Source organism: Labeo rohita, chromosome 2 (assembly GCF_022985175.1).
Source record: "Labeo rohita strain BAU-BD-2019 chromosome 2, IGBB_LRoh.1.0, whole genome shotgun sequence".
In the NCBI taxonomy this organism is placed as follows: Eukaryota; Metazoa; Chordata; class Actinopteri; order Cypriniformes; family Cyprinidae; genus Labeo; species Labeo rohita.
In genome coordinates, this window is record NC_066870.1 from 5199453 (window position 1) to 5221574 (window position 22122).

Consider the following 22122-nt stretch of genomic DNA (forward strand, 5'->3'; position numbering starts at 1 on the left):
ATTGAGTACTTAAATTGAATCGAGGAATTGTGACAGCCCTAATTAAGATATTAACTTTATGATTAGCTGTGTATATTTGGCTGTCAGTGGAGGTTGCTATAGCGTGCCTCTGTGTTCATTAGTGTTGTGGGTGTGTGTAGAACCTGGCTGCTGAGAAGACCTACAATAATCTGGACATCACCGTGACTCAGGCTCTGCTGCATCGCTCGCAGTACTTCGAGGGCGTTATGAAGTGTCATCGACACGAGACTCTGGAGACTACAGTGGACAGGATTGTCAAAGCTGAGGTGAGATTTACTCACATCTTTGCCTTCTTTCTAAGTTGAATGGCCTCTGGTCATGTTTGTGTCATGTTTGTGTCCTGCAGGTGCACAGGCTGGTAGTGGTGGATGATAACTCCAGCATCGAGGGCATCATCTCTCTGTCAGACATCCTGCAGGCGCTGGTTCTCACCCCCGCAGGTATAGATGCACAGAATTCCTAATCCAACCCTCCATTTCACTTTCCTTCTCTCCTCTCCATTCTTCCCCGGACCCAATCTCCTCTCCCTGGACATCTACCGCTCGAGTGTCCCTCTCTGACCCCCTGAGCACAGGTACGCTCACACAGGCTGGACTCTGATCGGCTTGTTACGGTTGTGCTGAATGAAGCCGGATGTAGATGTGTATTCCAGTAATGCACATCATGATGGCATCATTGCAAGCATTTGATTGGGACAGCTCATATATTACTGGAAGTTGACCTGACAGACTGCCAGTGGCAACAAATCAATATGAGACAGAAATAGCTGTCTGGTTGAATAGTGATTGATATGCAGCATGTGCTCTCAGCACACTTTATGAAGCCTGCTGCGAAAAACTGCATGAAACGTGCCGCTTCTCCCACGTGCTGCTCAGCATGCTGCCTTTAATGTCTCGAGCTGCTATAAGCAACACTCTTGTCAAGGCAAAAATAAGAAATATCGCTTGATGTTTTTGTAACAGGCGTTCCACAGTTGTGGATAACCTAGAAATATTTTGGGCAAAAACTTGGAAAGGGAATTTTTAAGGATTGTGATTTTCAGGCCAGGAGAGGTTATGGAAATATGTCGAGGAAAGAAAAATCTTAATAAATATTTAAAAGCCACAGAAAATCGTATAAATTAAAAACAAAAGTCACTGAAAATGAATGGAAAATTATTACAACTGTAAAAAGTTACAGAAAGGTTAAAAAAAATCAGTATTGTTGTAAATTATTGTAATGTCACTGAAAAATCAGTACTAAAGTAAAAAGTCACAGAAAATTCATGCAAATGAATAAAATTGTAAAAAGTCATGGTAATGAATACAATCATAAAAAATCGCCATCAATTCATGGAAATAATAAAAATATAAAAAAATACAGGAAAGTTATGGAAATCAGTAGTAAGGTTAAAAGTCATCGTCAATTCATGAAAATAATTAAAATAGTCAAACGATGAATCGCGATTAATCGTGTCCAAAATTAAAGTTTTTGTTTACGTAATGTGGTTAGTTATTATGTATCTATAAATACCCATAGATGCATGTATATATTTAAGAAAAATATGTTATCTTCATATATTAAATATATTTATATATAATTATATAAATATAAATATATACATGGAAATATTTACAAAATATATACTGTGTGTGTATTTATATATACATAATATATATGCACAGTACACACACATATATTATGTAAACAAAAACATTTATTTTGGATGTGATTATTAGTAAGTAATCATTTGACAAAACTAAATTAAAATTATTTAAAAAAAAAAAAACACACAGGAAAGTCCTGGAAATCAATACTAAGGTTAAAAGTCACAGAAAATTCATGATAAAAATCAAAATTATAAAAAAAAAACCCCAAAAAACAGGAAAGTCCTGGAAATCAATACTAAGGTTAAAAGTCACAGAAAATTCATGAAAATAAGTAAAATGATTAAAAAAAAAACACAGGAAAGTCCTGGAAATCAAAACTAAGGTTAAAAGTCACAGAAAGTTCATGATAAAAATCAAAATTATAAAAAAAAAAAAAAAACAGGAAAGTCCTGGAAATCAATACTAAGGTTAAAAGTCACAGAAAATTCATGAAAATAAGTAAAATGATTAAAAAAAAAACACAGGAAAGTCCTGGAAATCAAAACTAAGGTTAAAAGTCACAGAAAGTTCATGATAAAAATCTAAATTATAAAAAAAAAAAAAAAAAAGGAAAGTCCTGGAAATCAATACTAAGGTTAAAAGTCACAGAAAATTCATGAAAATAAGTAAAATGATTAAAAAAAAAAAAAAAAAAAAAAAACAGGAAAGTCCTGGAAGTCAATACTATGGTTAAAAGTCACAGAAAATTCATGAGAATAATTAAAATGAAAAAAGGAAAGTCCTGGAAATTAATAATATGGTTAAAAGTCACAGAAAATTCATGAGAATAATTAAAATGATAAAAGTCACAGGAAGGTTGTGAAAACCAATGCTAAGGTAAAAAGTCACAGACAATTCATAAAAATAATCAAAATTATAAAAAATGATTTCATGAAAATAATTAAAATGATTTAAAAAAAAAAAAAAACGCAGGAAAGTTGTGGAATTCAATACTATCGTTAAATGTTTCGTAAGTATCATGGAAATTATTACAATTGAAAAATGTCAAGGAACTCTTAAGTGATGTATTGTTGAATGTACATTTTTCTCATTTGCTTCAGCTGTATTTATTATTTAATTGGTTAATATTAAATATTTAATTAGTTAAGAGTTTAAGTTCACTAAAATTCTTTAAAAAAAAAACTTTTCCAGTAAGAAAAAATGAAATAAAATTACATCACAGTTTGTCAAAAATAATTTGCAGAAACCCTGTTGTAACCAGTTCGTATTTTAGCTTTGAGCTAATTTGTGTTCTGCTTAGGGATTTGTCTGCACTTACAGATTTGTTGTTTAAAGGTTCAAAATATGAGTCTCTTTTGTGGTATTACAAGAGCACTGACTAACAGATTTGCTTCATGAACTGAATTCAATATAATTTGCCCCACAGGAGGACGCAGAAGGGACAGTGTGACTGAATGACAAGACAGCATTTTGGAGGTGAAAGAGAAATACAAGAAATTCAAAGAACCAAAGAAGGTCCAGCCGGCATTCCTGATGGGATACAAAGAAGAGGACAGCTGGAAGCTTTTTAGATCCTCATTTAAGGGCTGGAAAATGTGCCGGGCTGAAAGAAAATGTTTGAATCTGGCGCCGAAGGAACGGACATGCGATCGTAAAGCACACATTGATGGACATGTTTATGGTGGGCCAGTCGTGAGAATCAGCCGCTATACTGTACACTGCTTTAAATGCTGGGCACGTTTGCCTGGTGGTGCTGCTGGTTTTAGAGGTGCTTACTGACAGCGTTAAAAATCAGGCACGGGGAGGAAGTCTCCTTTTGGTTTCTAGCTGGGTCTGCGTTATATCATCAGGCACTGTAATCCACTCTTGGCTGAGTGTCTGAAGTGGAAATTTGCCTTAAATGAAGACCTCGGTGAGAGCTGATTATAAAGGTTAGCAGAGACCCATGCATGTAGTGCAAATTGCTGTTGGTTCAAAGAACATGGTAGACTCTGTAGACATCTGGCTATTCTTTTTTCTCTCCCACTGTCTTGAAAACACTTTCAGGTTGCATTTCATCCCAAAATTTAGATAAAATATATACAAAAAATTAAGCATAAAGCAAAATAATGTGAGATTATTTTCATGACAGTTAAGCATACTTACCTGCAGGTTTTATTATTGTAGTAGTAAAATTATTATTATTTTAAAATTATATAAATAATAATGTGTATATACTATAGTAATTATTTTATCACCTGTAATTTATGAAGCATTAAAGAAAAAGAATGATTACTTTTTTTAAATAATGACTAACAAATGAAGATCACCTCTGAAAATAATTACTACAATAGTAATTTAGTATTATATAACGGTCATGAAAATAACGTAGCATTTTTTCTAGATTTATAACTCTGCATACATTACAGGTAATAGAACAAATACTATAATATATACGTTTTATTATTTATTATTGATTATATAATGTATGAATAATAATAATAAAATGAATGAAAATGAAAATAGTGTTACCTGCAAAAAAAAACAAAACAAAAAAAAACTATGGCTTTTTTGTTTCTTTTAATTTTCAGGTGTTTTATGTGATGTGACCCAGACACATTTATTATAAGTTTAATGAGTTATATTCAATCAATTATTGATTTTTGCCTGTCAACGCTGGCGTATTAGTCCAAATGTCTACTGAATATGAATTGTTTTCATCCTATTAGTTGTCAGTGGAAAATGAATGTACTACCACACTGCGTACGCACTGACCTGGACTGTATTTTTACTGGAACAAAGAATGTTATGAAAAGTGACTATATATACAGAGCCTTATTTTTCTATCATGACTGTCTGTAGTGTTTGGCTGGTGTGGAAAAACGTGTGCACTACCTGTCTTATGCACTAAAAGAGCATGAATGTCAAAAGCTTGCAGTTGCAAAAAAAGCCACGCACCTTTGCACCCCAGTGATATGCTGAGCTACTGTAAATACAGCATGCCATGAAATGGGTTCAAAACTGTTAAATCATGTATTGTTTGATTGCATTTTTTCATTATTGTAACTGCTGTCAATGAAAGTTAAGACCGTTAGGTCCAGAGAGAAAGAAATGTACATTTTTGTACACAGAAATGACACTATTTTTTTTTTTTATGTGATTGAGCTAAAATATAATAATGCATTAATATTGTCTGAGAATTGTTTTGTTGTGTACGCCTTCCTGTTTGAAGCTACCACATGGTTTAATTTGGAGAGCATCACTTTAAATTAGGTTGCATAAAATGAACTAGAATATGAAATATATATATACACACATATATTATATACAACCAATTCACTCAAAACAGTGACTCATTCAAAAACAAAACAGCCCTACTGATTCGGATTGATTGTGCTTTGACATCGATGGCCTGGTAACTATAAAATGTAAGTTTTCATTGAAAATTAAGGTAAGTTTTCCAAACACTGCTTCAAGAAGCTTCAAAACATTTGCTAATCTTGAGTTTCGAATCAGTGGTTTGTATCAAAGTTATGTGAATAGGGGTTATCAGAGATGGTGTTAGATGCCCAATAATAATTACCTTCATATTTAATGGCATGTCATTACTCGTAGATTGCATTTAATAGACTGCACTTTCATGAAAACATTTGCAGTTGATTTGTAAAAGGTGTCATTATGCTTAATTGGGCTGAATTTTCATTTAATTTCTACCTTTTTAATCAGTAGAGGTAATTTGTTCAACTGATTTAGAGTTTTGAGCTTTTGAGCTTTGTATTTCTACTTTTTTTTTTTTTTTAGCGCCACCTGCTGTCGGCGAATTTTTATTTTCATTCAACATGTTTCTTTTTTAAAAGGATTAGTTCATTTCTAGAATAAAAATTTCCTGTTGATTTACTTACACCCATTACATCCAAGATGTCATGTCTTTCTGTCTTCAGTCGAAAAGAAATTAAGGTTTCTGAAAAATACATTCCAGGATTTTTCTCCATATAGTGGACTTCAACGGTGGCCAACGAGTCGAAGTTCAAAATTGCAGTTTCAGTGCAGCTTCAAAGGGCTCTACACAATCCCAGCCAAGAAATAATGGTCTTATAGTGAAACGATCTGTTATTTTCTAAAAAATAAATAAATAAATAAATAATAAAAATCAATATACTTTCTAACCAAAAATAGTAGGGCAGAAAACTCCATCTCATTCTCTTCTCCAACTTTAAAATCACAATTTTTTGTAAAGGGCGTTTGACTTTCTTTGCATGTTTTTGTTTGTAAACACTGGGTCGGAACTTCCATCTACACTGTAAAAAATAAAAACAATTTGTCGAGACAGCTTAAAATAATTTGTTACCCTGCTGCCTTCAAATTTTAAGTTCAGTCAACTAAAATAAGTTTAGTCAACTTGAAATGTTAAGTTGTACTAAGTAACAACTTAGATATTTGTGTTTGCTAAACTTAACAGATGGGTAAGGAACCCAGCTGCCTTAAAATTTTAAGTTGATTCAACTCAAATATCTAGGTTGTCACTTAGTATAATTTAACATTTCAGTGAATATTTTTTTGAGTTGACTGAACTTAAAATTTTAAGGCAGCCAGGTTACAAATTATTTTAAGTTGACTCAACAAATTGTTTTTTACAGTGTACGTCACACTTTCCAACATGACTACGTAATGCATAAAGTCAAGTTAGTGCAAGGTTAAAATGTATATAAATTTTTATTGTTTTAAAAAAAAAATTGAGACACTTATTCCTCACCTGGGATCGAGCCCTTCGAAGCTGCATTAAAACTGCAGTTTGTACCTTCAACCCTTTGATCACCACTAATTCCACTATATGGAGAAAAATGAATTTCTTTTTGACCAGAGGTAGGAAGACATGAACATCTTGGATGACATGAGGGTGAGTACATTATAAGGAAATTTTTGTTCTGGAAGTGAACTAATCCTTTAACAACTGTTCTGAACAGACAAACAGTTCTGGTGGTTAGGTCTTTATTCCCTGATTATAGCTTGGATCCTTCCTTCATGCAAGTCAAAGATCTTTTTTTTTCTCCTGCCAGAAACAATCAGCGATGGTTCTGTGTGAGAATCCATTGGATCAGCATTTGGCCTGATCCAAGAGTGTGTTTTAGGTTTGTTTCCAGCAGGAGGCATTGTGTTGAAGGCTGATGAAAAAATGACAATTAGCAGCATGGCACTGGCTCTGATCTCTGGCAATGGACCTGTAGTCATTTAGAGTACAACATGCTTGGCAACAGGAATAATAGATGACTGAATCCAGTGAAGACTGACAAAGTTCCATAAGGCTCCAGTTGTTAACATAAGTTAACGAAATTAGTTAACATAAACTAACAATGATAAAATATTTCTAAAGCATTTTTTTTTTTTAAGTAGAGTGTTCCTTTAATGGATCTGCACTAAAATGATCTAACAATCAGCAGTATTTTTATTAGCTACATTAACAAAGATTAATAAATACTGTAACAAATGTATTGCTTATTGTTATTCATTGTTAGTTAATGCAGTAAATATAGTTAAATAGTTATGGCCTCTATTATGGATTTTTGAAAATTACCTTTCATGCAGTGTGTAACAAAATAAAAGTTCGGACGGAAATATTGCTTAATGTAATGATAACTACTAAAAATAAAAATATTATTAAAGCAATATTTAAGGAATATTTCTTACAATTTCTGAAAAAAAAAAAAAAAAATCAATAAATAAAAAACATTCTTTATAAAATCTAACTAATCTTTATAAATTAATTAGACATGCTTTTGATTATTTATTAAAATCTAATGAAACTAATGGAATGCAGAAAATGAATAGAAAACAGATTCACAGAATTTGATCAAAATAAAACTCAGTTTGAGAAAAATACTAAAACGTATTTTCTAGGGCCTTAAAATGTAATTTCTGTTAAACTTTTAATGGCTGTTAAATCATGTACATTTCATTATTTCAATCAGACGTGCTTTGATTAATATTTTTTAATGTATCCAATTCAAAACGGGAAAGAATCCAGAAAAATTAAAATGAATTAGGAAAAAATAAAACAGAATTTGGGAATAAAACAAATTTCATAGGGCCCTGTTTATTTAATTTGTGTCTTTGTTTTATTGTATTTGTCCTTTGTTGTTTTATTATTTTTTTAAAGGGGGATGAAATGCTTTTTTTTACAATAAATAAAATAACTATAACCTCTGTTTGGATCATCTATTATTCATTTACTTTACCTCTTATTCTGCGTTTTTGTTGTAGTATCGGTTCAGTAGTAGTATCGAGATATTTTAGTTAGCTATCATATCTGAGTCAAAATTTTGCTATTGTGACAACACTATTGATGTCAACATGAAACATTAGCATATTATCCGCCCACTTGTTGCGCGCACAGACCCGGGAAAACTTGTAGTGTACGCCTGTGGATAGCATCATGTCACTGAGGGCAAAGCCATTGTTTTTTTCACTGCCAAAGCACGAGGCTGTGAAGAATCAATGCTTCATTTTTACAGCAGATTAGCCTCAACCGTACTCTGTGCATTCCTGTTCATGTCATAAAACTCCCATCTCATTTTCTCCTCCAACTTCAAAAAAACATCTAACATCGCTGCAGAAGTACCGACTCAGTGTTTATAAAGTGAACATGCAAGGACGGTCAAACACCCTTTATAAAAAAAAAAAAGGTAAAACAGTGATGTAGGACGATTCTAAAGTTGAAGGAGAAAATGAGATGGGAGTTTTTTGACATACCCTAACTGTCATGAACCGGATTGCACATGCGCATCACAGAGCTACACAAGATCAGCATTTGTGGTTAAAAAGTGTATGAATAAAATTTTTTAAAGAAAATTACCAATCATTTTGCCAGATAAGATCCTTATTCCTTGGCTGGGATTGTTTAGAGCCTTTTGAAGCTGCACTGAAACTACATTTTTAACCTTCAATCTGCTGAGCACCATTGAAGTTCACTATATGGAGAAAAATATGGAGAAAAATTTCCTTGCGACTGAAGAATGAAAGATGTAAATATCTTGGATGACACTGGGGTGAGTGGAGTAATCCTTTAAAAATTGTTGCTGTCATGTACTCTGTAGCATGCAAAATACATATTTAGTTGTGTCTGTTGTGTTCGCTCTGCACAGCTTGTAGGTCTCTGGCTAACCGGCTAACAGCAATATCTGTTATCTGGACAAATGAATCGTTGAGAAAGTCATTTGGGAGTTGTTGAGCAAGTAAGGTAAAAATAAATGCATATTATAAGCAATGAAAGAGTTTTTTTTTTTTTTTTACCTTGCATGCATGTCAACCTGTTGTTAGGGACTCCCAAAACCAAAATATAAACTTTAACAAATTTTTGTCCTCTTGTAAGGTGTTTCATGTAAATTATTGAACTGTAGTCATTTTTTTCAGTCCCTCATACTGTTTTACAGCAAATCAGATTTGCTGCTTTTATTATTTTATTTGAGCTGGAAGAATGTCTTGAGCATTGTTACAGAGCAGTGACATGTTTGAAAAGAATAAATAATGACATAATTGACATTTTCAGTCTAAAAGGAAGTGACAGCATGTGCCACGGCGATTGTAAAATGATCGATAAAATTAGCTGAGATCATCTGGGATGGATGAATCACTGCCTCCTTCATCCTCCATGTATCTCCTCTTAGTCTTAAGCAAGTATGCATTAGAAAAATGCATACTTGTTAAAAATTAGAACAATAGCATGACAATGAAGGAAGTTGGAAATGATGTGCATTACAGTCATACCTGCCAGCGATTCTGATAATTTAACACTCACTACTGCTGTTTATTTGAATGTTAGTGATCATAATGTTTATTTTTTCCACAGTGATGGACAATATTTTAGATTTAATTTGGGATGTCCACTAGGGGACACTGTCCTCAGCTGTTTGACATTCTCATGCTGCACTGCTTAATCACATACTATGTAAAGTCATTCTTAGGGAATGATGAATATTTCATTTTCTAGTTGGTAAGATTAATGCATGTAATTTAAATCTTTAAGCGCTTTAAGAAAGAGCTGATTTTTTAAGCCTAACAGAAGCAGTTCTCAACTCTTTTTTTCTCTCAGCCGTATGTTGGACATTGAGTAGTAAACCAGCACCAAACACAGTACCCAAGTTAACTTATAAAAATAAACAGAGTGAGTGTATATTAATATATTTCAGTGTGTTGACTATATGACCACAAACTGCAGGCCCAACAGAATTATTAATTTGACACAGACTGTCTCTTGAATCTCAATGGTTCTGTCCTCTCAGCAGCCTGTAATTGACTTTGCAAAACACAGTATGGTCAGCACAAACCATGTTTATCCCTCCTGCGAGTGAACCTGTATTTAATGTCGTCTGGGTTGTATTTTTATTTTATTTTTCCCTAAATTGTCTAGGTTTTCATTGTTTCATATCATGCAATGTGTCCATGTTGGAATCTACCTAATTTGACAAGTGCCAAAACTGTTTAAATGCGGTTTAGATGCACAGCATTTAATGTCAAAACCAAACGATTTGAGAAGCTGTCCTCTTCCCTTTACAATACAGTATTTATTTTACTGTGTGAACTGTACATCATTTTTAAAACACATTCAGGTCCTGGATGCTGATTGCTCAATACATTTATATTTATACTAACCATTTGGCAGAGCATTTTATCCACAGAAACTTGCATTGCATTACACTTTTTTTTTTTTAATTAGATTCTTTGGGAATCAAACCCATGACTTTGACGTTGCTAGCACAATGCTCTATTCTTTGAGTTGCAAGAACAATACCATGGTTTCGTAGTTACTGCATGACCTGTGACACCATATTACTGTTACCTGATTTCTAGCACAATGCCACTTTTGCATAATAACATACAAATTTGCATAATAAAATAACATTTCAATGAAGGTTTAGGACTTTAAAGTGGATTTTTTAACCAAAAAATTAATAAAAGTTGTTTTTGTTTTTAAACATGCAATGTAAGTCAGTGGGGTCCAAAACAATACTGGCAACACTGTTTTTTCACTTGTCAAGTTAGAGATTTTAGGTTTTTCATAAAGTGTTTTTTTTTTTTTCCAGACTAGTGAAAAGAAAACATCCAAAAGACACTGTTAAGTGTTTCTTTTTTATAGCATTTTATCTATTTGTGTCAATAGATTTTAATTACAATACATATTTTTAAAGGCAGTTTTCTCAAAATTAGTTTTTTCTCCTACACTGAGTAATAAATCTCCACTTCAGTAACACTTACACACACCAAACTTTACATTTTTATTCCCGTCTATATCCTGAAGTTTTTTACAGAAGTATTTGTTCTTATATAATTTGCTTGATTATATACATTTTATTTCCCCAAAAAAGTGAAAAAATGTATTGTTTTCTGTCTGTTTGAAGTATTTTCTGATGTATGGAGTGACAAAAATAAGAAAATTCCCATTGTAAAAACCTTTGACTCTAATATGTAAAAAAAATTAAACAAGAATTGACTGACCTTATCCAGTGTTCAGATTTTTGTACTAGAAATTTGCAAATTTGTGCAAATTTGTGCATATTTCATTAAATAATGCATCATTTGCATATTTAAACCTAACATTTTAGAAAACGTGTAATACAAAAAATGTTTGCAATATATATATTATATTATATTATATGTGACCCTGGACCTCAAAACCAATCATAAGGGTCAATGTTTTGAAGTTGAGATTTATACATCAATAAATATATACATAAATAATAAGCTTTCCACTGATGTATAGCTTGTTAGGATAGGACAATATTTGGCCTAGTTCCAACTATTTGAAAATCTGTAATCTGAGGGTGCAAACAAATCAAAATATTAAGAAAATCAGCTTTAAAGTTGTCCAAATGATGTTCTTAGCAATGCATATTACTACTTAAAATTAAGTTTTGATATATTTACGGTATGAAATGTACAAAATATCTTCATGGAACATGATCTTAATATCCTAATGATTTTTGGCATAAAAGAAAAATCGATAATTTTGACCAATACAATGTATTGTTGGCTATTGCTACAAATATACCTGTGCTACTTACGACTGCTTTTGTGGTCCATGGTCACATACAAAAATGGATACTATATATTTAAAATAAAACTGTGAATATAGTCTCTGCTAAAGGGGAATAACGCACAGCGTTTGTTTCGTTCTTTTATTTGCATTTAGTATCAATATTCCCTGCTGTCCGTGACCTTTTCAGACCTGCAACATAAGCAGGTAAAATATTCTCATAGCCAAGCATTACATTTAAGTTAATCCAAATATTGATCGTTCTGACTAAAACTAGCACACAGCTATTGGCATGTGGCTCACATCAGCATCTGGCTGTGATTTTCAATTCTTTTTCCAGTCAAAGCATGTCGTGTCTTCCATATGCATGAAGTCAGAGAGAAAGGGAGAGCTAGCGCTCAGGGGACGGAGGCCGGTTCAAGCGGGATGAACTCCTCGCTCCTCGGGGAACTGTCTCTCTCTCTCTGTCTGTCCGTCTGTCTGTCGCGCTCTCAGTCACCATTGGTTTTACCGCATCATGCTTTTCACAGATTCAGTGGCGTCTTTTTGAAGAACGCCACGAGCTGAAGAAAAAGAAAGAGCGTGCGAGGAGAGCGATTGAGTGCGAAGTGAAAGCTGGCCTGCGGGACTCATTTTTACACGCATGGCATTTAGTGGGATGAGGGATTGGAGATGTGACGTGCTCTGGGACGTCTTTGAAGTCGAGGGGACGCGCTGAACAAATAACACCCCCAGCGCTCGTGGCCGTCGCACCTTCTGTGTGTATCTTCCCTTAAATGACTGTGACTGCGACACGCTGCCTTCTGATGTGTTTTTGAATCACCTCACAAAAATCTCAGCACAAATCAGTCATTTCACGGAGGCAGAGGCATCTTAAATTCGTTTTATTGAATCTTAATTTGTTTGGCAGGAACAGAGGGATTCTAGACTCTAGTAGCTTATTCAAGCAGTGCCACATGATCAAACACAACAGCACGGAGACTTTGTGTGTCCTGTGCATTGCTATCACAGAGTATAGCAGCTTTTCTTCAGTGAAATCACCCCAGGTGTAACAACAACACAATACACGATCATTCAGAAACAGACATGTATTTTGTGTCTACTGTACATTGTGAAATCTGACCTTTTTACCTTTATGTTTCAATGTGTATGGATGCTCATGAAAGAGATGTCATCTAAAGTTCAATACAGTCTAGTGAATGATGCATTCGTTAATAGACTAATAGATTTTTTTTTCTTCTGCTTTAGCGCACTCAAATATATTAGTGCAACGAAAAGTCCATTTATACGGAATATTATATATATATATATATATATATATAAATTTGTATAAATTACATAGCTTTCCAAACATCAAACTAAAAAACATGTTCAAAAGACACAGTATTTTCTCAAGCAAAAGCTCAATTTTAACATGCCGGCTTTAGTAAGATTCACTTTAGCTGAACATAATTTAACCATGACCTTAACTGAGACATTTAAAGAGAAATATGTTTGCATACTTCTTGTAGTGTTAAAGTTTAAAAAAAGTGTAAAAAAAAAAAAAAAAAAAAAAAAAAAAAAAAATTTACTTGAAAAGCAAAAATATGTAAGATCTAAAGACTTGTTTTCAGAAAATATATCTTAAATTAAGTTTCTTGTTTTAAACACATCCTTTATTAAATTTTGTTACATGTCTACCAAAAAAAATGCCATAGCTATAAGAATATTTTATTAATAGCTGACATAATTTTGCTTCTCCAGTAAATTTAGCTTTTTAAATTATTTCGAATTAGAAGATTTTTGATGTTTTTTTAAGAATTCTCTTCTGCTCACTAAGCCTGCATTTATTTGATCCAAAATCCAAAAGTTGTAATATTGTGAAATATTTTTAATATTTAAAATACCTGCTTTCTATTTGAATATATTTTAAAATATAATTTAGTCAAAGCTGAAGACATCCAGTCTTCAGTGTCACATGATCCTTCAGAAATCATTATAATGTTATAAAAAGCTTTATTTCAGATATTTCAGATAATGATGTTCTTCTGAACTTTCTATTCATCATAAAAAAACTGAGGAACAAATTAGAATATTAGAATGATTTCTAAAGGATCATGTGACTGGAGTAATGATGCTAAAAATTGAGCAGTGAAATCACAGGAATAAATTCCATTTGAAACTGTATTCAAATAGAAAACAGCAATTTTAAATTGTACAAATATTTCAAAATTTTAATGTTTTTTTCTGTACTTTTGATCAAATAAATGCAGGCTTCGTGAGCAAAAGAGATTTCCTTTAAAGGGGTCTTCGGATGCAAAGTTCACTTTTACATGTTGTTTGAACATTAATGTGTGTTGGCAGTGTATGTACAAATCTACCCTATAATGATAAAAATCCATGCGGTGGTTTTTAATTAATCTGTAAAAATAATATCCCCTTTTTCAAATCGAGCCATTCTCACACCGACAGAGGCCGCTCCCACTATAGGTGAATGACATGAGTGTCTTACCTCAGACCCACCCTAAATCAGCTGTAACAGTCCGACCTCCATTGTTTCGATGCCGGAGCAGGGATGTAAGTTAGACAAGAATATTTCCGATTGAGCGATTGAAGTGTTGTGTTGCTGGATGTAATAATGAAAATAGTGGTCATCATTTACTCCCGACATCTGAGCCGCTGAAGATGCAGTGTATTACGTTTGTTTGTGAAGGGAATGCGCCTCCCGATCTACATATATCCGTCTATGTTCGCGTGAATCTTTCGTGATCCAGCTTCATTACAGCAGAGGTAAGTATAAGGGTTTTTTAATGAATCTTTGCGATCACCTTTCCTAATAACATGCTAATTAGCAAGTTTAGCTGCTAAAAATGTGGCTAAAGTAAACAGGCTCGTCACTCCACAGAGAGAAGAGAGGGGCGGGGCGAGCAGAGCTCATTAACATTTAAAGCAACCTCCACCAGAACAGGATGATTTTTGCAGAGCTGATTTTGGCAAGGTAAAAAGGGTGTTGTTTTACACTACCATTGAGAATTTTTACCCAAAGTATATTATAGACTTTTCATAAAGACCCTAAAGACTCATATTAACTTGTGGAAAATAGGCATCCGATGACCCTTTTAAAAACAGGTAGTGACTGGTAGTGCATATATGCTCATACACATTCAAGTTTCTGAAATGTTCTTCAAAGATCTTAATAATAATTAATAATCTTAATATAATCTAAATCATTGTTTTGACATGTTAAAATTGACTTATCACTAGTGAAAATACAATAGCAGAATGAATTTCATTGGACTCCAGTTAGGACAAGAGACAAAAAATAAAGTTTCATTATGAATTTCCATACAACTACAGAAACAGTGGAAATGACTACATGAAATTAAGTATTAATATTCATGACATCGCCACACAGAACAGGCAATTAGATTATGATTCATATAATTTATAATCTTTACATCAAGCAGCATTGATTCAGCAAATTAGGATCGTATGTAGCTCCAAATTGTTCATAGAATTTAAAATTAAAAATAAACTTTAAATGATCTTCTGAAGATACAGTTGGACGATTATTTTTAGGTACCTAAAAATAAATAAAGGTGAAATAAAAATGATATCAAATATTAGTGTCAGAGAGAATCACAGGTGTAAACTAGAGACAAACAGCATGTATTTATGACACTAAACTGTTTGTTTTGAAAGCTAACTTGTTTTACATAAAGCTTCAATCCTTTCAGACTGGTTTTGTTGTTGTTGACCACACTACCACACATAGACATGTAGCTAGTAAGTTTCTTTTACACATGTAGCCTGTTCTTCTGCTTCGCTAGACATGGTTGGTTTGCATCCATGAACCACCTATTAAAATACTGTATATGTTGTTTAGACATTATCACATTATAAAATGAACATACATCCATAAAGTCAGATAACAAGTAACATTGACTGGTTCAGGATGTAAGAGGGCACCCATTTCTCAACTGTTAGCACCCCACACAGCGCCATTGTCTGTAGAGGAGATCACAGGGAACGATGCAGCGCATGACCTCTGATCCTACATCAGTGCGAGCAAACATTTAATAACCGTCGCCTTCTGAGAACGTCGTACGTCCCTTTGTTGTTCCGAAGTTTCATCGTGGCTCCACGTGAACCCATAGGCGACCGATGCAAAAGCATCAAAGCTGACTCCATGGCACACAGTTGCTCTTGTCCATAGCTTTTGCACTTAAACCTTTCATTTCCTGCGAGGCAATCCTTGAAACATGCGGCAGGATTATGTTTAAGCATGCTGTTTTGGGAACAGACGTCAGGAACATTGCACATGTAACTGTAAACACCAAATCCAAGGAACACAGAATGGATTTCCACTTGTTGATACTGGACCCAACTGATCCTTGAACATGATGCTTTGGAAATTAAATAGTCTTAATAGTAATGAAAAATTTGGACTTTTGTGAAAGTAATGTTTGTGTTTGTGTGTGCGCAATATGTACTTTATTTACTGTAAATAATTACATCACAGTAATAAGAACTGTGGAGGGAAGTGCGCTTTTTATATTGGTATATGTTTTAAAAAATGTACTGAAAAAAGTATTTTAGGCCGAGCAAGGATGCATCATCATTCTAAGATTTTTTTTGATGAACATTAAGTTTCAAAGAACAACATTTACACTACCAGTCCAAAGTTTTTGAACAGTAAGACTTTTAAAGTCTCTTCTGCTCACTAAGCTTGCATTTATTTGATCCAAAGTATAGCAAAAAGAGTAACATTTTGAAATATTTTTGCTATTTAAATGACTGTTTTCTATTTGAATATATTTTAAAATGTAATTTATTCCTGTGATTTCAAAGATGAATTTTTAGCATCATTACTCCAGTCACATGATCCTTCAGAAATCATTTTAAAATTCAGATTTACTGCTCAAAAATGTATTATAAAATTGATTATTATCATTTATTATTATTATTATTATTATTATTATTATTTGTAACATTATAAATGTCTTTATTGTCACTTTTGATCAATTTAAAGCATCCTTGCTAAATAAAACTATTAATTTCTATAATTTCTCTTAATTTTCTATAAATGCTAATCTTTGGATCTTTCTATTCATCAAAGAATTCAGAAAAAATGTACTCAACTGTAATAATAATAATAATAATAAATGTTTCTTAAACAGCAAATCAGCATATTAGAATGATTTCTGAAGGATCATGTGACACTAAAGACTGGAGTAATGATGCTGAAAATTAAATTTAGCTTTGATCACAGGAATAAATTACATTTTAAAATATACTCAATAGAAAACAAATTTTACTGTTTTTGCTGTATTTTGGATAAAAAAATACAGGCTTGGTAAGCAGAAGTGACTTTTTTTTAAAAAAAATATTAAAAATCTTACTGTTTAGATACTTTTAACTTGTAGTGTATTTGAAATAGAAATTAGATTTTGTAATTTTGTAAAGACTTTACTGTCACTTTCGATCAATTTAATGCATCCTTGCTGAATAAAAGTGTAAATTTCTTTAAAAAAACTTACTGACCTCAAACATTTGAATGGTCGTGTGTATTTATAATATATTAATATATATTTCTTTTGATTTTGAGGTGAAGTATTACCTTCACTTGCTCTTGACAGATTTGTCAAGACAATCCACCCAACTGCTTCTTTTGGTGTATGAAAAACATAAGTGTAGTTGAAGTATGAAGAAGAACATCTTTGCACATACTGTACAGCTAGAGGTTTTTCTGACCGGCTCACATGCATCTGTTGAACATGTCAATAAAGTGTCTAACCAAGGCTTTCTCAAAGTCTGACAACTACATTCCCATTCGGTCCTTTCTGTTTACTTTCTGGCCCAAAGCACTTCAATGAAACCATTCTTCAATCCTCAATAAAGCTCTTTAGGTTGCTACAAAGAGAGACTGCCATCCATGCCAGTATCCATTTTTCAGCTGTTCCCTCTGGAAACAACAGGCAAATCTCATACAGTACTCTCACCCCTCTGTCATTCAGTGAGCATGAAATTTCATCAAAATCGTGTGGCTTGAGGGACATTGTCTCTGCATTTCTCTTTTTCCTCCTCAGTTCTTCAGGTTCTTTCTTGCACTATGATACAAGGATGGCGACACAAGAAACGTTAGCTTGAAAGAGCAATTGGTGACAGACGGGCTACAATGAATCCTACAAAAACAACCAAAGATGGTAGTGTAGTGCAGATTGTCTCTTAAGATCAACCTGACTCTTAAAGGACATTTGGAGAGTGCTGGTGTACTTTTGATCAGCACAGACCTTTAAAACCTCCAGATGTGTCTTGTCCCTTTGTATTTTACCATCATTTTTACATATAAGAACACCAAAAGTGTTTCACTTTGAGATCTGAGCTCATTCTGACATTGACACTGCCGCCCGAGTCTCTTTCACCTCATTATTCTTCTTCTCCTCCAACCTCTCGTGATCTGTCGGCAGCACGTTCATTTCCTGTCTTTTCTGTCTTTGTGTTTGAGGGCAGAGAAGAAAGACTCGTAGAGAGTGGGAGAGAAGCTTTGAAGAGGAGCAGTCCTGGGACATGGATGTCTTCTGGGTAAAGCAGAGGAGGGGGTTCAGACGGAGCGGAGAGAGAGGGCAAGTGACTGAAGAAGGGGAACGTTCCTCATTTCTGAGCAAGGTAGGCTCCTATGGTCAAGCCAACGGCCCCGAGAGCGGCTAGACCGAAGACGGTTACTATTGATGACCACGAGCTGCGAAACACTGAGTCTCTCTGCCTGCCGTAGAGATCCACAAACGCCTCCTGAGGAAAGAGAGAGAAATTTCATCAGAATGTAGCATTTAATTAAACTTATAAATCATGGTGCTTACTAATGCAACACTAATACTGATGTCTTCAGAAAATAGTTGTTCACACTTAAGTTTGGAGAGCAATTCTTGCTGTTAAAGGAACACTCCAATTTTTTTGAAAATAGGCTCAGTGTCCCACTCCCCTAGAGTTAAACAGTGGAGGTTTACCATTTTCGAATCCATTCAGCCGATCTCCGGGTCTGGCGGTAGCACTTTTATCATAGCTTAGCATAGATCATTGAATCTGATTAGACCGATAGCATCTCGCTCCAAAATGACCATATATAATGACGATATTTTTCCTATTTAAAACTCGACTCTTCTGTAGTTACATTGTGTACTAAATCTGATGGAAAATGAAAAGTTGTGTTTTTCTAGGCTGATATGGCTAGGAACTATACTCTCATTCTGGCGTAATAATCAAGGAACTTTGCTGTCGTACCATGGGTGCAGCAGGCGCAATGATATTATGCAGTGCCTGAAATTGACCGGCACTAAGTTTGTGTAGATGCAGAGTTGCAGCCGGCAGAATTGTCGGCTGTGTAATATCATTGTGCCTCCTGCACCCATGGTACGGCAGCAAAGTTCCTTCATTATTACGCCGAAATGAGAGTATAGTTCCTAGCCATATCGACCTAGAAAATCGAAACTTTTCATTTTTCGTCCGTCTTTATACGTGATGTAACTACAGAAGAATCAAGTTTTAAATAGGAAAAATATCGAAACTCTTTGCTCATTTTTGAGCAAGATGCTATCGGTCTAATCAGATTCAATGATCTATGCTAAGCTATGCTAAAAGTGCTACCACCAGACCCGGAGATCGGCTGAATGGATTCGAAAATGGTAAAACTCAACTGTTTAACTCTAGGGGAGTTGGAAAATGAGCCTATTTTCAAAAACAGTGGAGTGTTCCTTTAACTATCTATTACGTAATTTGACACTGGACCATTAAGCCAATTATAATTCGAATGGGTATATTTGTAGCAATAGCCAATAATACATTGTATGGATGAAAATTATTGATTTTCTTTTTATGCCAAAAATCATTAGGATATTAAGTAAAGATCATGAAGATATTCTGTAAATTTCCTACCATAAATATATCAATACTTAATTTCTGATTAGTAATATGCATTGCTAAGAACTTCATTTGGACAACTTTAAAGGTGATTTTCTCAGTGATTTGATTTTTTGTTTTTGCACCCTCAGATTCCACATTTTCAAAAAGTTGTATCCTAACAGGGCTTATTTATTCAGCTTTCAGATGATGTATAAATCTCAGTTTCAAAAAATTTACCCTTAGGTTTTGTGGTCCAGGGTCACATATTAAGTAAGGTGGTAGTAGCTGTACACTCTTAAAAATAAAGGTGCTTCACGATACCATAGAAGAACCTTTTTTGTCTAAATGGTTCCATATAGAACCTTTAACATCTGAAGAACATTTCTGTTGACTGAATGTTTTTTTGTGGGACCAAAAATGGTTCTTCTATGGCATTGCTGTGAAGAACCTTTACTTTTAAGAGTGTAGTTGTTATGTTTAGGTGTTTGGTAGGGTTATGGGATCTACAGTATGGTCATGCAGAATATGCCATTAATATGTGCTTTATAAGTATTATTAAGTAGCTAATATTCAAGCAATATGCATGCTATTAAGCAACTAGTTAATAGTCAGAACTGATCCCTTAACAAAACTATTACCGTCCAGACTTTTAAAATTGCAATTTTGATAACAGTTTACTTTAATGTTTACATAGTTCAACTTTTGGTTGAAGACCATGAACATGTTCCTCATGAATAGATCAAAAGTAATTTGTTTATTAAATTGTAGGTTTGGGATCATTCATAATCTCACAGCATTTCATTTTTATTCTCAAGGTTGTGAGTTGTTACTTGATTTTGAAATTGAATTTTGATTTAATATAGAACCACTAAATATTTTAGCTTTCATTAATGAATGATAGCTTTTAACTGTGAGCAGTTTTTTAATTAAATGCATGCATAATCTTTTATGTCAAGTTCTAACATTTAAATGCATCTAGAAATTTAAAATTTAAATATGAAACTAAAGCAAACATTTAGTTCAAACCTAGTCTTGACAAAGTCACTACAGACAACAATAACTAGTCAAATGTAGTGTATATTCCACTCAAATGTTTTGTATATTTGCAGCATTCTGTGTTTTGATACAGAGTTTGTGTTCCATGTAAAGCCATAAGAAGCATGTTTAAAGTGTGTATTACACTGGCCGCCTCCTAGTGGTAAGAATGTGTTTGCAGTCCGTAGGATGGAGAGAAAAATATACTTAATTCAAGAGCTCTGGGTGAATGAGCAGAGCTGTCCAGAGTCTACAGTACACACAGTATACATCCCAACCATACTGCCATATACCAACAATATATGTGACCCTGGACCACAAAACCAGTCATAAATAGCACAGGGATATTTGTAGCAATAGTCAACAAATCTTTGTATTGGTCAAAATTATAGATTTTTCTTTTATGCCAAAAATCATTAGGATATTAAGTAAAGATCATGTTCCATGAAGATATTTTGTAAATTTCATATCGTAAATATATCAAAACTTAATTTTTGATTAGTAATATGCATGGCTAAGAACTTCGTTTGGACAACTTTAAAGGTGATTTTCTCAATATTCAGATTTCTTGGCACCCTCAGATTACAGATTTTGGCCAAATATTGTCCTATCTTAACAAACCATACATCGATGGAAAACTTATTTAATCAGCTGTCACTGGAATAATCAGACCAACATTTAGGAAACTAGTATGTTTACACATTAGTGATTTCCCTCACATGTTAGTGTGTAGTGCCTTTAAAACCGAGCAGAGAGGATGTCCGTAATAACTACTTCGGGCAACCAGACGGACAGAGGAAGTGGCATCCCAAACCGGGATCTTTGTGTTTAACAGGATGTCCAAATCTGAACTGGGGAGAGTTCCTCCTGTAGTTCCTCTCCAGAAGACTTTCCTCTCAGCTTGTTGGAGAGGATTACGACATAGATACTAGGTAGACTAGGTATAAATATATAATAATAATTGACGTTATAGCTATTTGTCAGGTTTTTACACAAAGGAATATGAGAAAATGTGCATAAGTGATTACTTCCGTGGAGCAAAAAGTGATGTTTTGAAGAATGTCCAAGATGCTCTTTTCCAATACAAAGAAAGCATGTAAGCTACAAAAATGATGAAAGAATATGATAAAACTGCCTTGGAATCCAAACAACTCATGTACTACATTTAAAGACATGTGAAAGCTTTACGGGAGGAATAGATTGATGTGAAAATCTCATTTATGCACAATCAGATATGTATGGGGCCTCACACATGATATGAAGAAGAAAATTGTGGCAAATGTGTACACTAGACACAACGATTTAACTAAAACAAGGGAATTAATCAATAAGTGGCCACAATATCTTGTTTTATTTCCACCAGATGTCTCATAGTCTAAGTAGGTTGAATATAAGAACTTTGCGACTAGGGTTGTCATGATTCCTTGATTTAACTGAGTACTCAACTTAAAAAAGTCCACGATTGCATTTTGCCTGTGTCAAGTAACTGGCAAAATACCGGAAGTATGAATCCATGAAACGCATTTTTATACTGTTTTCCAAGGCTGCATGATATATTAAACCTGTTAAAAATCATTATAAAGGATAATGCTA

At 33.7% G+C, this 22122-nt stretch overlaps 2 protein-coding genes across 6 annotated transcripts in view; one reads left to right on the forward strand and one right to left on the reverse strand.

Moving 5' to 3' along the window:
• The window catches only part of prkag2b (protein kinase, AMP-activated, gamma 2 non-catalytic subunit b), a 47308-nt gene extending 42069 nt beyond the window's left edge, over positions 1–5239 (forward strand). For 4 of the 5 annotated variants that reach the window (XM_051138310.1, XM_051138320.1, XM_051138333.1 and 1 more), the window contains 3 exons: positions 141–287; positions 368–461; positions 3037–5239. In XM_051138310.1, the coding sequence (XP_050994267.1) occupies positions 141–287; positions 368–461; positions 3037–3068 (273 nt within the window). In that variant the 3' untranslated portion in view covers positions 3069–5239. Of the gene's footprint in view, positions 1–140; positions 288–367; positions 596–3036 lie in introns of all 5 variants that reach the window. The other variant, XR_007829954.1, reaches the window with a different exon arrangement.
• Positions 5240–13917: 8678 nt separating this feature from the next.
• Positions 13918–22122, reverse strand: part of bcl2b (BCL2 apoptosis regulator b) — a 60011-nt gene continuing 51806 nt past the window's right edge. The window contains exon 2 of the mRNA XM_051138438.1: positions 13918–18387. Within this exon, the coding sequence (XP_050994395.1) occupies positions 18250–18387 (138 nt within the window). The 3' untranslated portion in view covers positions 13918–18249. The remainder of the gene's footprint in view (positions 18388–22122) is intronic.